The sequence below is a fragment of the Panthera onca genome, chromosome B4 (assembly GCF_046562875.1).
Source record: "Panthera onca isolate mPanOnc1 chromosome B4, mPanOnc1 haplotype 2, whole genome shotgun sequence".
Taxonomy (NCBI): domain Eukaryota; kingdom Metazoa; phylum Chordata; class Mammalia; order Carnivora; family Felidae; genus Panthera; species Panthera onca.
Genome location: NC_138345.1, coordinates 135,507,301 through 135,522,796, shown reverse-complemented (window position 1 = coordinate 135,522,796; position 15,496 = coordinate 135,507,301). Strand labels below are relative to the sequence as shown.

Genomic DNA, 15,496 nt, shown 5'->3' with positions numbered 1-15,496 from the left:
TCGGGACTAATGAGGATGCCACAGAGCAATGTGGGCAGGGAGCCCTGCAGACGCTTGGCACTCAGTGAGGGGAGACTGCAACCATCACGGCCCAGAGGTGACCTCCAGTTTGTCAGTCACCCTGATGGGCCCAGCATGTCCAGCCCCGGGCCTTGGACCCCTCACCTCCTCATCTACAGGTGCTGCTTTATTACTGAAGCCAAGAGTCTGTCCTTGGGCCGAGGAACCCTCAGCCTGCAGAAGCCAAAGTTGCCCAAATTGGTCCTCGGGGGACCAACATGAACTATGGCTCCTTCTCCCCAACCGCAGTAGCTTGGAGCCTCCCGGCTGCAGCACAGATGATTTGGGCCTTTGCAGCCCCTTCCTCCTTTGATTTGCTTTGATAAAAAGACAAGTATAATCCAGGCTACATTGTTTCTTTTTCTTCTGATTTTAAAAGAAATTAAAACAAGGGGTTCCTGGCTGACTTGGCCGGTAGAGCATGCAACTCTTGACCTCAGGGTCGTGAGTTTGAGCCCCACATTGGGCAGGGGAGCCTACTTAAAAAAAAGGTGGGGTGCCTGGGTGGCTTGGTCAGTGGAGCATGTGAGTCTCGATCTCAGGGTTGTAGGTTCGAGCCCCATGTGGGGTGTAGAGCTTACATTAAAAAGTAAAATATTTTAGTTCGTTAATTAAGTCAACTGATTAGTTTATTAAAATAAAAGAAATTAAAACATTTTCCTGGGTCCCTCAAAGTATTGTGGCAGCTGGTCCTGTGACTGCTGTCCTTGATGAAATCGGTCTGGGCACACCTCCCAGCGAGCTGCCAGGCAGCCCTCACCCACTTCCTGTAAGGAGGTGCCTGTGGCTTGGCCAAGTGGCCCGCTCACCTCCCCCGGAAGACTCGTGGGGAGGAGACAAAGCAGCTTCCCTCCAGCCTCACCCCTACTACACATGGGGCTCAAGGCTCAAGAGACTTCTGCCCCCACATGTCTGCTGCTTGCCAGGGCCAAAGGGAGGGACTGAGAACAAACACACAAGGTTTGTGTGAAGTGCACACACCTTTCACAGATGTGACCCTGCAGTTTGGAGGGGCCAGCCGCTGCCCGAGGGGCTCACACTGCAGGTCTTCGTGCAGATAGCGATGCCGCACCCGGTGTGCCTGGAAACCTCCCATCACTTCCGCCTCGCTCCTGCCCAGCCCCACAGACCCCACTCGAGCCTGGGCCACTGTCCCTGTCCCTCCTCTGAGCAGCAGCCGCAGCCTCTAGCTGGCCCCCAGCTCCCCTCTGGTCCCTTCCACTGCCCTCCTCTGCTGAGGACCCTCCAGCTGCTTAGGATCCAGTCCAAACTGGCACCGGAGGCCCTGTCAAAATGGGGTCAAGCCGACTACCCCACCCTTTCCCTCCTCTGTGTCCCTGCCAAAGCACCCCTCACCCCCTACTGGACACCTCTTCGTGTCCGAGTCTGACTGCTCTCCAGTGTTGCGCCAGCAAGCTCTTCCAGAACCCCAGCTCTGCGCCACCCCCATTCTAAGTGGGCGGTGACCTCTGAACTCCACGGCACCGAGCTTGGAGCTTCTCCCGGGCATTTGGCCTGTATCTTGAGCGCTGCAAGGTGCCCAGCGCTGGGCTGAACCCTGGAGGATACAACACAACCAAACCCAACCTTTGGCCTCAGTCGATCCAGGAAGGAGGCATGGAAAACACCCTCACAGGCTCAGAGAGGGGAGGGAACATCCCGAGGTCACACAGCGCCAGAGCGATGGAGTCAGGATTCCCACCCAGGCGCCCCCAGGATCTGCACTCTTAACCGATGTGTCACTCAGCTTCCCAATTCCAACCGCGATTCAGGCACAGTATTTCCTTATATGTTATTTACGAGTTTACTTTATTCCATGAGAAATCCACATTTATTGTAAAGGAATTGGAAAACACAGAGGAAAACATAAAGCCACCTACTCACCCATCGCCGAGAGCAAAACACTGCCCATACTTCAGTGAGTGACTTTGTCCACGCCCTTTTCTTTTTTTTTTTATTAATTTTTTTTTTTTAACGTTTACTTATTTTTGAGACAGAGAGAGACAGAGCATGAACAGGGGAGGGGCAGAGAGAGAGGGAGACACAGAATCTGAAACAGGCTCCAGGCTCTGAGCCGTCAGCACAGAGCCCGATGCGGGGCTCGAACTCACGGACCGTGAGATCATGACCTGAGCCGAAGTCGGACGCTTAACCGACCAAGCCACCCAGGCGCCCCTGTCCACGCCCTTTTCTAAGGGCGTCACACATTCCTTTACAAGAATGCCTTCACACTGTAAATGGTTTTATAATTTTTCTTCCTTCCCCTTACAATAAACCAGAAGCCTCTTTCTCCGCTAGCAAACGTTTGCCTACAGTGTTTTTACTTAATTGTGAAGTGTTCCCTACAAACAGAAATATATATAAAATGCTGTGTACACTTTAAAATAAAAATAAAAAGGCACCTGAGTGTCCACTCCCCAGGTCAAGGAATAGAAGATTGCCAGCACCCCAGGGGCCTCCTGGTATTCTGATTCCTCCCTGCCACCCCAAGATCACCTCTGTGTTAAACATGGCCGTGCTTTCCTTTAGAGTTCTGTTAATACCACCCAGCTATGACTCCCTGAGCACTCTATTGATTAGCTTTGAGCAGCGGGGCAGCACAAAACTGGCTGGAGAGAGTGGGCATGACGGTCAGACCAGAGGAAGACCCCTAGGAAGGGAAGACTGGATCGGGCCTCTGACAAACATTGGCAAGAGCCCCTGAAGGGGCAGAGGGTAAGGTTGGGGGTGAGGCTCCCCTGCCGGCACGTCTGTGGCTGCGACATGGGCATTTCGCAGGAAATGGGCAGAGGCTTGGGCTTTTCTGCCTCGTTGCTTGTGAGCTCACCGGACCTGTATTCAGCTCTCAGGAGTAGGGGTGCACACTTCTGAGAGGGGGGAACAGGCAGCTGAGCCAGGCAGCAGGGAATGGAGGGGACAAGAGGGTCTCACCACCCTGTGATCCAGATCGGCCAAGTGCAGACAAGAATCTGGGCCGGGCTCACTGGGGATTCTGTTCCCAAGGAGGCAGCAGAGCCACTGCTAGGGTCTTGGTGATGGCAGCCCTCGTAGGCGTGGGGCACACATCATTCTGGGTCTCTCTTCGCCACCACCTCGGGGATGCCCTAGACCCCTTCTGCTGGCTGGCTCCTCATTTCCTAGTTGGTTCCACCCATGTTTGTGCTGAGCCCATCCTCCAGGGGTTCTTGAGAAAGACTGTGTAGGAAGGGCCATTGTGAAATCTTGGATTCTAGGGGCGCCTGAGTGGCTCGGTCGGCTAACAGTCCAACTCTTGGTTTCTGCTCAGGTCATGATCTCACGGTTTCCTGAGTTCGAGCCCCGCATCAGGCTCCATGCTGACGGTGTGGAGCCTGCTTGGGATTTTCTCTCTCCCTCTCTCTGCCCCTCCCCTTCTCACACTGTCTCTGTCTCTCTCAAGATAAATAAACTCAAAAAGAAAGAAAAAGAAAGAAAGAAAGAAAGAAAGAAAGAAAGAAAGAAAAGAAAAGAAAAGAAAAGAAAAGAAAAGAAAAGAAAAGAAAAGAAAAGAAAAGAAAAGAAAAGAAATCCAGGGGCGTCTGGGTGGCTCAGTCAATTAAGCGTCCAACTTTGGCTCAGGTCATGATCTCACAGCTCATGGGTTCGAGGCCCATGTCGGGCTCTGTGCTGACAGCTCGGAGCCTGGAGCCTGCTTCGGATTCTGTGTCTCCCTCTCTCTCTCTACCCCTCCCCTGCTCATGCTCTGTCTCTCAAAAATAAAATAAAAACATTAAAAAAATATTTTTTCAAAAAAAGAAATCTTGCCTTCTATCTCATGGTTAACTGATGCTTGGCTGAGGAAGAACTCAAAGTTGGAGACTGTTATCCATCCAGATCCTGAAGACATTCAGTCTTCCTGCTGACGCCGGGCTGATGAGCAGGCCGGAGTCATTCAGAGATTGGAGCCTTTGCATGTGACCTATTTTGTTCTTCCCGGAAGATTTTAAGACTTTTATCCCTAGAGGTCTGGACCGTCACAAGGATAGTCCTCTATGGGGGTCTAATTTCATCCACTGTGCCTGTGCTCAGGGGGCCCTCCCATACGGGAAACTCGTACCCTTCGTTTTTCAGAAACTGAATTTCTTTTGGATGATTTCCTTCCCTCCATTTTCTCACTTCTCTTTCTGAAACCCTTGTTACTCAGAATCCTCGACCTCCTAGGCTGGTCCCGTAACTTCATTTTCTCTTCCACTTCTCAAGGGCTTTTGGTTTTGGTTTGATTTTCGGATTTCAGGATTGTTATATTTTACCTAATGTGAGGTGTCCTCAACTTTCTCCTCCTGGCCTTCTATTGAGCTTTCCATTCCTGCTGTCCTCTTTTTAATTTCCAAGAGATTCTTATTTGTTTTCTAAATTTTTTTTATATATAATTTTGTGTTGATTTTGTTCATGGATACAGCACCTTCTCTTACCTCTCAACTATCTGTGACAGTTTTCTTAAAACAATTATTTTCTTCTCTTACCATAGTCTCTGAATACCATGCATTGTGGGGTGTGTGTGTGTGTGTGTGTGTGTGTGTGTGTGTGTGTGTGTTCTGTTTGTAAGACGCTTTCCTCAGATGCTTGGGAATTTTGGGCTGGCTGCTCATGATTATGAGGAAAGAAAACACGTGTGTGGATAGTATTTGTTGGTTTAACACCACTGTAAGTTGGAACTTGTCTGGCCATTTGTCTGGGAACTTCCTGGATTGTCAATATCTTTCAGATTTCCTCTTGAACTGGTCAGATTCCCCACGATCCTTGAGTCCCTTCCGTGCAGGGTAGGGGCCTGGCTCCAGGTTTCTGGGAGCTTAGTGGGGGAGAGCACTGGAGATCTCTGCATTCGGCCTTCAGTATCTAACCACTTAAGCAGAGTACCCACATTCACCATTGTCCCTGTCCAGTCCTTTCCAGAGCTAAACCCCAGATGTTTGCCAGATGAGGGAGGGGTTCCACTCAGTGGCTCGAGAGAGGGGCCTGAAGATCTAACTGTCTGGGGCACCCAGGTGGCTCAGTTGGTTAAGCATCCTACTCTTGCTTTCAGCTCAGGTCATGATCTCACGGTTTGTGAGTTCGAGCCCCACGTCGGGCTCTCTGCTGTCAACACAGAGCCTGCTTCCGATCCTCTGTCCCCACCACCCTCTCTCTGCCACTCCCCCCTCATGCTCTCCAAAATAAACATTAATAAAATAAATAAACAAAGATTGGGATGCCTGGATGGCTCAGTCGGTTAAGTGTCTGACTTTGGCTCAGGTCATGATCTGTGGAGTTTGAGCCCTGTGTCGGGCTCTGTACTGACAGCTCAGAGCCTGGAGCCTGCTTTGGATTCTGTGTCTCTCTTTCTCTCTGCCCCTCCCCTGCGCTCTCTCTCTCTCTTTCTCTCAACAATAAATAAAAAAAACTAAAAAAAATTGTTTTTAAATAAATAAAGATCTGTTCTTCAAAGATACCTTCAAGATACCTCTTTATTTTAATCTTCTTTCACCCCTAGGTCTACAAGCTGCCAGTTCCTAAGCTTTTGAGGAATCTGCTGATAAATAGGACTTGGTCACCTTTCCCCACTGTCAGGAGGGATTTGGCTATCCAGAGTTTATGAAGTCAGGTAATACTGGTCTTCCTTCTTTTCAGCTTCCAGAAGTTCTGTTGCAAGGGCCCTCTTTCTTGTTCTCCCTGTCCTTGCGGATTTACGTCTTTAAAAGATTCCTTTACTGTGAATTTATAGGCTTCTGGAGGCAGCGTGTGCTCTATTCATGTCTTAACCTGAAAACCTCCTCCACATCTTTGATGACCACAGAGTCATATAGATCTGCCGTACGTAACCCATTTAAGGAATCTCCTCTGGTCGAATATATGGCTTATTTCCACTTTTTCCTTGTTAAAAGCAAGGCTGCACTGGATGTTCTGAGAGTTAGGGCTTTGCACATGTGATTCTTAGGACGAACGCACTGAAGTAGATTTGCTGATGTAATTCTATCTGGATCTTTCTCATTATGATGTGTGTGTGTATGTGTGTGTGTGTGTGTGTGTGTGTGTGTGTGTGTGTGTGTGTCTGTCTGTCTCCTGGGCTGGCAGGAAATGAGAGAGGAGCAGAGGGTAAGTGGGGTGAGGTCAGAGTTACACTCTCCCTGAGCAGCCTCACACTACGGCTCAGAAACCTATAACCCCCACTTCGAATGCCCCTTCTGTCTCCAACCACCTATCATTCAGTCTTTGTGCCTTTGCCCACTGACCTGTAAATTGAGGATAATAACAGCACCTATCCATCACTTCGTTGCCGTGAGGAATTAAATCAGCCAATAATGCCACGGGGTGCCTTGTTGGCCCAGTCAGTAGAGCAAGCGACTCTTGATCTCAGGGCCATGAGTTCAAGCCCTACATGGGGCATGGAGCCTACTTTAAAAATAAATTAAGGGGCGCCTGGGTGGCTCAGTTGGTTAACCGTCTGACTTCGGCTCAGATCATGATCTCCCTGGGTTTGTGAGTTCGAGCCGCGCGTCGGGCTCTGTACTGACAGCTCGGAGCCTGGAGCCTGCTTCGGATTCTGTGTCTCCTCCTCTCTCTGCCCCTCCCATGCTCATGCTCTGTCTCTCCGTCTCAATAATAAATAAACGTTAATTAAAAAAAATTAATCAATTAATTAAATACATGCATATATACATACATACAAAATAAGCTAATGTCTGAAAAACATCCAGGGCTTTGTTCAATGGAACAGATACTCATTGGATGCTTACAGGTGTCTGTTCGGCTTGTAGACAAGATTCTTCGAGAGAGCTGTTCTCTGGTTTACCGCACAGAGCTGCTGAGAAATCAGGCAGGAGGAACAACGCGGAAGCGTCTCAACCGCCCTTCACAAGCTAGGTAGAAAGAGTGAGTATTACAGCGCGTTCGCCGTTCCTTCAATAACTACTTGCGCCGGCGGACGGCTGTGCGGTGCCCACCCTTACTCGGTCCGGCGCGGGTTCCCGCGAGCGCCTGGGTCACCCCAGGCCCCGGCGCGCAGCCGCACAGGCTCGCGGAGCCGGGGCGGAACCAGTAGCCGCGGAACCTTTCTTCCCGCCCCCCGGAAGACCCGGCCCGCCCGGCGGGAAATGCGACAAGGACCGCGCCGCGCCGCGCCGCGCAGCCCTCACTGCGCCTCGGTCGCCACGGTAACGCACCGGGGGCAGCGGCCTCGCCATGAGCGTGCGGGTCGCGCGGGCTGCGTGGGCCCGGGACTGGGGCGCGGGCTGTCGCCGGGGCGCTTCGAACTTCCCGCTGCCTCCGCCGGGCGCCGTGAACGTGGCGGAGCTGCTGCGAGATGCCACAGCCGCGGAGGAAGGGCCCCGGGAGGCGGCGGCGCGGCGGCGGCGGCCGCCGGGCCAGTGCTCGGTGCTGCTCTTCCCGGGCCAGGGTAGCCAGGTGGTGGGCATGGGCCGGGGGCTGCTCGGCTACCCGCGCGTCCGCGAGCTCTACGCCGCCGCCCGCAGCGTGCTGGGCTACGACCTGCTGGAGCTGAGCCTGCACGGGCCGCAGGAGGCCCTGGACCGCACCGTGCACTGCCAGCCCGCCGTCTTCGTGGCTTCGCTGGCCGCCGTCGAGAAACTGCATCACCTGCAGCCCGCGGTGAGGCCCGGCCCTGCGCGAGCTCCGCCAGCCAGGCCAGGACGCACCTGCCAGGCCCCAGTGCTCCCACGTCTGATGCACGGGGCACATTCCCACCGAGTTCCCCCTCGGCGCCAGGCGCTGTTCTAGGCGCTGGGGATACAGCCCTGAACAAAACAGGGATCCGTGCCCTAGGGGAGCCTGCGTGTTCGGGGAAGGGAGATAGATAATGAAGAAGAACTATTTGTGTCAATGCCATAGCATGTTGCATAGGGTGTACTAGAAAGGAAAAGAGAGCAGGGAAAGGGGTTGGGAAGTCGAGGGCTGGGCTGCAATTTTAAATAACCCTAGTCATTTGTTGACTACCAAATTATTTTAAAGTTTTTTTTAACTTTTTTTTTTAATTATTTATTTTTGAGAGATAGAGACAGAGCATGAGCGGGGGAGGGACAGAGAGAGAAGGAAGCAGAATCCGAAGCAGGCTCTAGGCTCTGAGGTGTTAGCAAAGAGCCCGATGCGGGGCTTGGACCCACGAAACTGTGAGATCATGACCTGAGCGGAAGTCAGCAGCTTAACCTACTGAGCCACCCAGGCGCCCCATTACTGAATTATTTTAGAAGGATTAAACTTCAACCTTAAATGAAGGATCATGAGGAGGAGGAGGTGCGAGAATGTCACTTCACTTGAAGGTGTGAATTGACTGCTGTTACTATTTAATGATATCGGAACAGGAAATGTGAAGCCCTACTTTACAGCCTTTACTCTGTGCTCACAACCTGGTGAGGTAAATACAGTTACTTTGTGGATGAGGGAAGGTGACTCAGAGACACTAACAGGCTTAGTGGAGTGGTCCTGTTGAGTCGTGGTGGTAACAACTCACCCTGGGCCAGGTCTGTGCTTCAGCAACTCAGAGACATGATCTTTGCATAACCTTCTCAGTAGTCCTGTGAGGTAGGTTCTGCCCTGTCCCCATTCCACAGACGGGATAACTGAGGCTCAGAGAAGTTAGGGAACCCTCCCAGGCTAAGAATCAAATCCAGCTCTGACTCTGAGACATGCTCTTCTCTCCTTAGCTCCCTCCAGCTCCGTCGGGCCTTAGGGGCATCTCCAGGGTGGAGGCAAGAGAGTCCAGAGCCCTGGGTTGGAGTCCCAGCTCACCACAGAACCAGCTAGCAGGCTTTAACTTGCCTGGCCAGGAAAGGTCCTCATCAGTAGGAGGAGTGCCCTCTTCTAGCTGGAGCACCGGGCCAGCGGCTCCTGGCTTCTGGAGCCTCTCCACACCCTGCCAGCTCTCAGGTGCAGAGCCCCAGACTGAACCCCCCCCCCCCCCCCCAAGAACTTGGCCTCATGTCCTGCCTCTGTCACCACAGGTTATTGAGAACTGTGTTGCTGCTGCTGGATTCAGTGTGGGAGAATTTGCAGCCCTAGTGTTTGCCGGAGCCATGGAATTTTCTGAAGGTACCCAGGAAGGGGTTTGGTTGTGTGCTGGGGTATTCTCTTGCTGGGCTCAACTGGGGACAAAGGACACTGCCAGAGACATTCTAGAGCCACTCGGGTGATAGAGGAGCACATAGATGAGAATAGCATGGGAACCCGAGGACCAGACTTTACCTTGATTCCCTTTTAAGCCTGAAGGGTTCCTTGGGGATTTTCTTTCTTTTTGGAATCTCCTGAACTCTGCTTGCTTGACTGCCCTGCACCCTGTCCTGGGTGTTCTCAGTCCACTCACACACCACAGTGCCTGTCACGTGATAGGTGTTCAGCAGACAGTCCCGGAATGAAAAAGGGTAATTGACTTGTTTGATCTTGAACCTGTCAGTTTCACTTCTTTTTTTTTTTTTTAAATATGTATTTATTTCCTAAGTATTTCCTTTCCTTCCTAAGAGTTTTGCTCATAAACTGTTTCACCTATAGTTAAATATGGGCAGAGGACTTGAACAGACTTTTCTCTCAAGAAGACATACACATGGCCAACAGGCACATGAAAAGATGTTCCAACATCACTCAGCATTGGGGAAATGCACATCAAAACCACACTGAGATACCACCTCATACCCACTAGGATGGCTTTAACTAAAATAATAATAATAGTAGTAATCATGAGCGTTGGCAAGAATGGAAAAATAGGACCCTCAGACATCGCTGGTGAGACTGTAAACCAGTGCGGCCTCTGTGGAGGACAGTTTGGCAGTGTTCCTGAAGAAGTTACAAATAGAATTACCCTGTGGCCCAGTGATTCTACCCATAGGTACATACCTGGGAAATGAAAACGTGTCCACACAGAAAAACCTGTACACGGATGTTCATAAAAGTGTTCATTATTCGCAATGGCCAACAGATGGAAACAACCCGTATGTCCATCATCAGATGATGAGCAAGTTGTGCTCTGGCCACGTCAGGGAGTATTATTCAGCCATGACGAGGAGTAGAGTGCTGATACATGGTGCAACGTGGATGAGCCTCAAAAGCATGCTCAGTAGAAGAAGTTGGACACAAAAGGTCACATGTTGTGTGACCCCTTTTCTATGAAATATCCAGAATTTGCAAACCCACAGAGACAACAGATGACAGGTTACTGGAGGTGGAGGAAAGGAGAAGTGGGGAGAGGTTACTTAGCCGATACGGGGTGTTTTATGGAAACAACAAAAACCACTGAATTATACACTTGAAACTGGCTTTTACTGCATTTTACTTTGATGCAGCGTTATGGCACTATTAAGGAAGCGATAAGAAATGTTGCATATTCACACATCCTAATAAAACTATTTTATACGTATGTAGTTTTATGTGCACATAATTTGCAGGATCAGAGCATGTGTGTATTCCTGGTTTTATTTCGCTTGACGTTTTGCATGGTTACTTAATGCCTGCATGGGAGGACGTGCAATACTGTCTCCTACCTCCTACCTCAGGCCGTCTCTGTATCCGCTCCGCAGCCTTACCTGTGTAAGGGGCCGGCAAGCCAGTACAAATGAGCGTATGTGCCAAGTGAAGGAACATGCGTGAGAAAGGGTGCAGGGGGTGCCCCTCACACCTCTGTTGTCCCAGCAAACCCCGGACTGGTCCCTTACCCTCTCCTTGGCCCGGTCACCCCCCACCCGCCAGGGAGCAGACCCAGGACCAGGACGATGGACGTCCAGAGGTTACAGGCCCCTCTTACGTCACGGTCAGCGGAGTTGCCTGGCCTGTCCTCTCACCTTGCACTTGAGCTGCACTGACCCGGGAGCTCTGCATTTCGGCTTGTCTGCCTTGGCGGTGTCCTTGTTCTCCAGCCCCAAGTGGGGGCAGCAAAGCCGGATTTATGAGAATCCTGTACTGTTGCAACACCAATTCCCAGTTTTCACAACAATCCAGGCTGATGAGATATTCTCATCCTGATTTTACTAAAAATTGGACCCGGGAGGTCGTGACTTGCCCGAAGCAGTACAGCTCAAAGTCTGTTCCTTTGCACCGGGGCTTCTCAACAGCAGCACTGTTGACGTTTGGGGCCGGATATCCCGTGTTTGGGGTGGGGCTGTGCGCTGCAAGATGTCAAGCGGCATCTCTGGCTTCCGCCCGCCAGATGCCGGTAGCACGCGCACATGCCCCCCCGACAGCCCCCACACTCCGCTCTTGTGACAGTAAGTGTCTCCAGACACCGCCCTGAGGCAGAATCACCCCTGGTTAAGAACCACCATTGTACATCAAGCCGGCTTTGAGGCCGGGAGCTCCGTGCTTTAATTTCTATGGTGCCAAGGACGCCCCCACCCTTTTCGTGATGGCAGTACCGCCCCTGTGTCACGGGTACAGATGTAGTGGAACTGTGGCCTTGCGGACTGGTGACAGATACCACCGTCTGCGTCTCCAGCCCGCAGTGTGGAACTTGGCTTTGTCTTTCGGGTCCGGGCATCCCTCCTTCCTCATGTGCCCTGATCGTTCCAAATGCGCTTCTCTCCGGATAGGTTTGCATGCGGTGAAAATCCGAGCTGAGGCCATGCAGGAAGCCTCGGAAGCTGTCCCCAGTGGGATGCTGTCTGTCCTTGGCCAGCCTCAGTCCAAGTTCACCTTCGCCTGTTTGGAAGCCCGGGAGCACTGCAAGACTTTGGGCATAGAGAACCCCGTGTGTGAGGTGGCCAGCTACCTCTTTCCTGATTGCAGGGTGATCTCAGGACACCTGGAGGTTGGTGTTGATGGGAACAGCCTTCATAGACCCCAGTCCAGCCCGGAAGGTTCCACCCACACTCGTGAGCCCACGGTGGCGTGATGGGCGCTCTGCCCAGCCGTGGCCTTTGGGAAGTACTTGAGGGCCAGCAGGGGGCAGAGTCAGGGGTAGCACTGCAGAAAGGCAAGAGGCTGGGCTACTGTCCCCACCCTGCCACGCATAGATGAGGACCTTGGGCAAATAACCAGATCACCTGGCCCTCGTGGAAGGTAAGGGGCTGGACCAGGTGATCCAGGGCCTTCCTGTCAATTCTGCGATTCTCACAACCTCTGATCTGGTTGCTTTCTTGGCGACAGAGAAGCCATTCTTGCCAGGTTGCTCCCTCCTGCTGCGTCTTTTCTTAGGTGTCTGTTTTTGTCCCGAGTTCATTTTCTTTCCTTCTGTCCCTCCTTCCATTCACTGTGTTTCCAGACGTCTCCCGAGCAGCTCCTCTGTAATGAGCACTGAGGGTACACAAACTGACAAGCCGTGAACAGGTGACCTCAGGTTTGGGGCATAGCAAGGGTCAGGCTGGCTCCCAGAAGGCCTGAGGCACCACCAGGAGTGGTGCTGGGAGGGTAAGTTTGCAGGGGGAGGGCGTCTCAGCGGAGAGGCAGGGAGCCACCACAGGAAAGGGCCTGGCCCAGGGGATGCCAGGTGGGTCCGCACAGGGTCCCACCAGGGGCTGCAGGGGCGGGCCTGTGCCTACCCGACTCGTCCCGGCCCTGCGGCCAGTCTCTGCTCCACAGAAGCATGTTCTACACATGAGGAAGCTGAGGCAGAGAGAGCGGCCAGTGCTTAGAGATGGTGGAGGCAGAATGGAGCTCCGGTCTGTCTCATTCTGGAACCTTCTTCCTCCACTTGACTGCGCTCAATCCATCATCCCTGTGAGGCCTTGCCCATGTGCCCAATGTCTTTGTGAATCTCCTCTGAACCAGTGAGAGCCACGGTCCCTCTTGTGCTCTGAGATGACGGGAAGACCAGTGACTGTGGCCCCACGTTCATCATGGAGCTGCTTGCTCATTCCCATTCACAGCCTCGGCAGGGCCTGGAGTGGGCCAGGAGGGGCTCCAAGTCAGGGCCGGTGTCTCCCTCAGGAGCTCCCGGACAGTCGGGTACGCAGGATGACGACTCCCCGGGCTCCCGGGTTTGGCCCTGTGGGGGGTTCGGAAGTGCCACAGCAGAGAGCTCAGGCGAGGGCGGGGTCTCCCTGAGCAGGCAGTCCCTGTGCAACGGCTGATGTGACAAAACTCCTTGGCCTCTGCTAAACCGGCGCCTGGGCCAAGGGCCAGCCGCAGAGGAGCCCGCTGCACCGAGGCCGTGGCCTCGAGTCCTGTGGCCCTAACCTCGGACTTGAGCTGGATGAGTCCAGAGACCTCGCGTGGAAGGATCCCGAATGACGCAGGAAGTGCCACAGAGTAGCCATCCGTGTCGACATCGCTGCCCAGGCGGTCCGGGCACGGTGGGAAGGCCTGTGTTCGGAGGGGGCTCCTGGGTGCCCCTCAGTGGCGTGGGGACGAGGGAGAGGGGTGGTGATGTGAAGCGTCAGGACAGGCTGGACTCTGCTGCAGTGACAGCCAGCCCGACCCCTCACTGCTTCCCGCAGACGTGGCTCACACTTCGGGTACAGCGTGCTGAGCGGTGCTGAGTTGACGGGCTCCCGGCACAGGACACCGAGACGCGGCGAGCCACAGGCTGCGTCGGCCGTGCCCGGGTAGACAAAGTACACTCGTGCAGGGAGAGCCCCAGGGACGGGTGAACGAGTGCCACCCAGCCAAACTCGAATCCTTCCTGCCCTTTGGGGACACAAAGAGCCATCCTGTTACGTACTTTTTTCCAGTGGATGTGGATAGGCTTGGCCTACAAAATCCTTGCTAACCCGTATATAGCGCTTGTGTGCCAATCAGAGTTCTCCTTAGTAGCCTGGGAGGTAACTATTGTCATTATCCCCATTTCATAGAAGAGGGAACTGAGGCACGGAGAGGTAAGGCAAAACTGCCCAAGGTCATACAGCTGCTGTGACCGAGGCTTCCCTTCGGTCTTCTGGGGAACGGCTGCCCAGCCTCTGAGCCGCTGCGGGTGGGGACAGCCTGGAGAGACCGGGCCGGACAGACGGTTTAGTGCCCTGGAAGCCCCGCAGCAGATCCCAGTGGAGGGCCGTCGGGGTGGCAGGACCTGGGCTGTGTCCAGAGGGTATAGGGTCCCTTAAGAATATCTACTACTTTTTAAATATTTGCAAATGCCGTTGTTTGCAAACAGTCCCAAGTTGGGGCGGGTTGGCCAGGGAGGCCCCTTCTGAGCTGAGACCCCCTTCAGGAGAAGGCTTTTGGCTTCTGGGAAACAGAGCTCTTTTCTTCTCTAGAGAAAGCTCAGAAGAAGGGGTTCCAATAGAAGGAAACGAATCTTGGAGCCTCCCGCATTTTTCTCTTGAGGTTTTCGGAGTATAAGAAAAGAGGCTCACGAACAATTTCGGAGGGTAGCTGACAGATCGTTGAAAACCAGCCGTGTGTCCCAACCTCTCACACCTCCCGTCGGGTCACCTCCCAGCGGCCTGGCGCAGCAGGTCCAGTTGTGCTCGTTTTACGGATGCAAACAGTTCAGAGAGGTTGAGTGACTTCCCCTGGGCCCCCAAGGTGCGTAGGAGGCGCGCTGGGAGGGACCGCGCTTCCCAGCCCCGCGGTGGTCACCTGCACGGTAGGCTGTGCGAGTGGCCGCGCCCCAGAGGGGGACTCGCAGGGTGCCAGCTGCACGGCCGGTTTGAACTGGAGCAAAGAGGGGAGGGAGCCTGTCCTTCGCGGCTGTTTGTCGGACGGACAGGTGTGGGCGTGCGGGGATAGCAGCTCCCGCACGGGTGCCGCTGGCGACCGTCTCCCCCTGTGCCTCTCCCCCTAGGACGGCCTTGGCTGAAACTCCCTTTCCCGTCCTTCCAGGCCCTGCAGTTCCTCCGGAAGAATTCCTGCAAGTATCACTTCAGACGCACCAAGATGCTGCCGGTTAGCGGTGGGTTCCACACCCGCCTCATGGAGCCGGCTGTGGAGCCCCTGGCCCGAGCTTTAAAGTCGGTCGGTATGAAGGAGCCTCTGGTTTCCGTCCACTCAAACGTCGACGGGAACAGGTACAGGCATCCGAAACACATCCGGAAACTGCTGGCGCGGCAGGTGGTCTCCCCGGTAAAGTGGGAGCAGACGATGCACGCCGTCTATGGGAGGAGAAAGGGCACGGAGTTCCCCGAGACTTTCGAAGTAGGGCCGGGGAAGCAGCTGGGCGGCATCCTCAAGAGCTGCAACCTGCAGGCCTGGAGGTCCTACGGGCACGTGGACGTTCTGGAGGACCCGGAGGACGACGGGACCTAGCCTGGCCCTGCAGGAGGGAGGGGGAGGGGGCCCCCCCGGGAGGGGCTGCGGCGGGGGGGGGGGGGGGGGGGGGCCTGGACCGCCCCCTCCTGCAGGCTTCCTCCTCCCGGAGTGATGGGGAGGCGTGGCCTGCAAAGTGCTTTGAATGCCGCATAAAAAGCGCTGCAAGTATTTCTCCAGCTGACGGGGTGCACGTCTCCTTTTCTCCCCCTGGGGCGTGTGCGGTGCTGGGGGGAAAGATGCCAGGAAGTCTTGGCGGGGTCTGGCTCCTCCCGCGCCAGCCCTGCCTGGGGGCACAGGGGCGCCTCTGTGAAGTGGGCAG

General features: G+C 54.0%; 1 protein-coding gene across 3 annotated transcripts; it reads left to right on the top strand.

Moving 5' to 3' along the window:
* The first annotated feature begins 7,147 nt into the window (after positions 1-7,147).
* On the top strand, positions 7,148-15,219 carry MCAT (malonyl-CoA-acyl carrier protein transacylase). 3 transcript variants are annotated; one of them, XR_013556616.2, is made up of 5 exons: positions 7,151-7,662; positions 9,012-9,099; positions 11,583-11,800; positions 14,254-14,384; positions 14,752-14,848. XR_013556616.2 is itself a non-coding variant. In XM_060656146.3 (4 exons), the coding sequence occupies exons 1-4, from the start codon at positions 7,237-7,239 to the stop codon at positions 15,172-15,174; spliced, it is 1,155 nt and encodes a 384-aa protein (XP_060512129.1). In that variant the 5' UTR covers positions 7,152-7,236; the 3' UTR covers positions 15,175-15,219. The 3 variants fall into 3 exon arrangements, 2 of the variants coding, with proteins under 2 accessions (XP_060512130.1, XP_060512129.1); XM_060656146.3 differs by lacking the exon at positions 14,254-14,384 and having other exon boundaries at positions 7,152-7,662; positions 14,752-15,219; XM_060656147.3 differs by lacking the exons at positions 11,583-11,800; positions 14,254-14,384 and having other exon boundaries at positions 7,148-7,662; positions 14,752-14,936.
* The last annotated feature ends 277 nt before the right edge of the window (positions 15,220-15,496 follow it).

Bases quoted from the DNA above. Each gene is read 5' to 3' on its own strand.
- MCAT (XM_060656146.3), top strand. From the start codon at position 7,237: ATGAGCGTGCGGGTCGCGCGGGCTGCGTGGGCCCGGGACTGGGGCGCG. The intron at 9,100-11,582 runs GTACCCAGGAAG...CTCTCCGGATAG, and splicing joins AGCCATGGAATTTTCTGAAG to GTTTGCATGCGGTGAAAATC. The intron at 11,801-14,751 runs GTTGGTGTTGAT...CCGTCCTTCCAG, and splicing joins TGATCTCAGGACACCTGGAG to GCCCTGCAGTTCCTCCGGAA.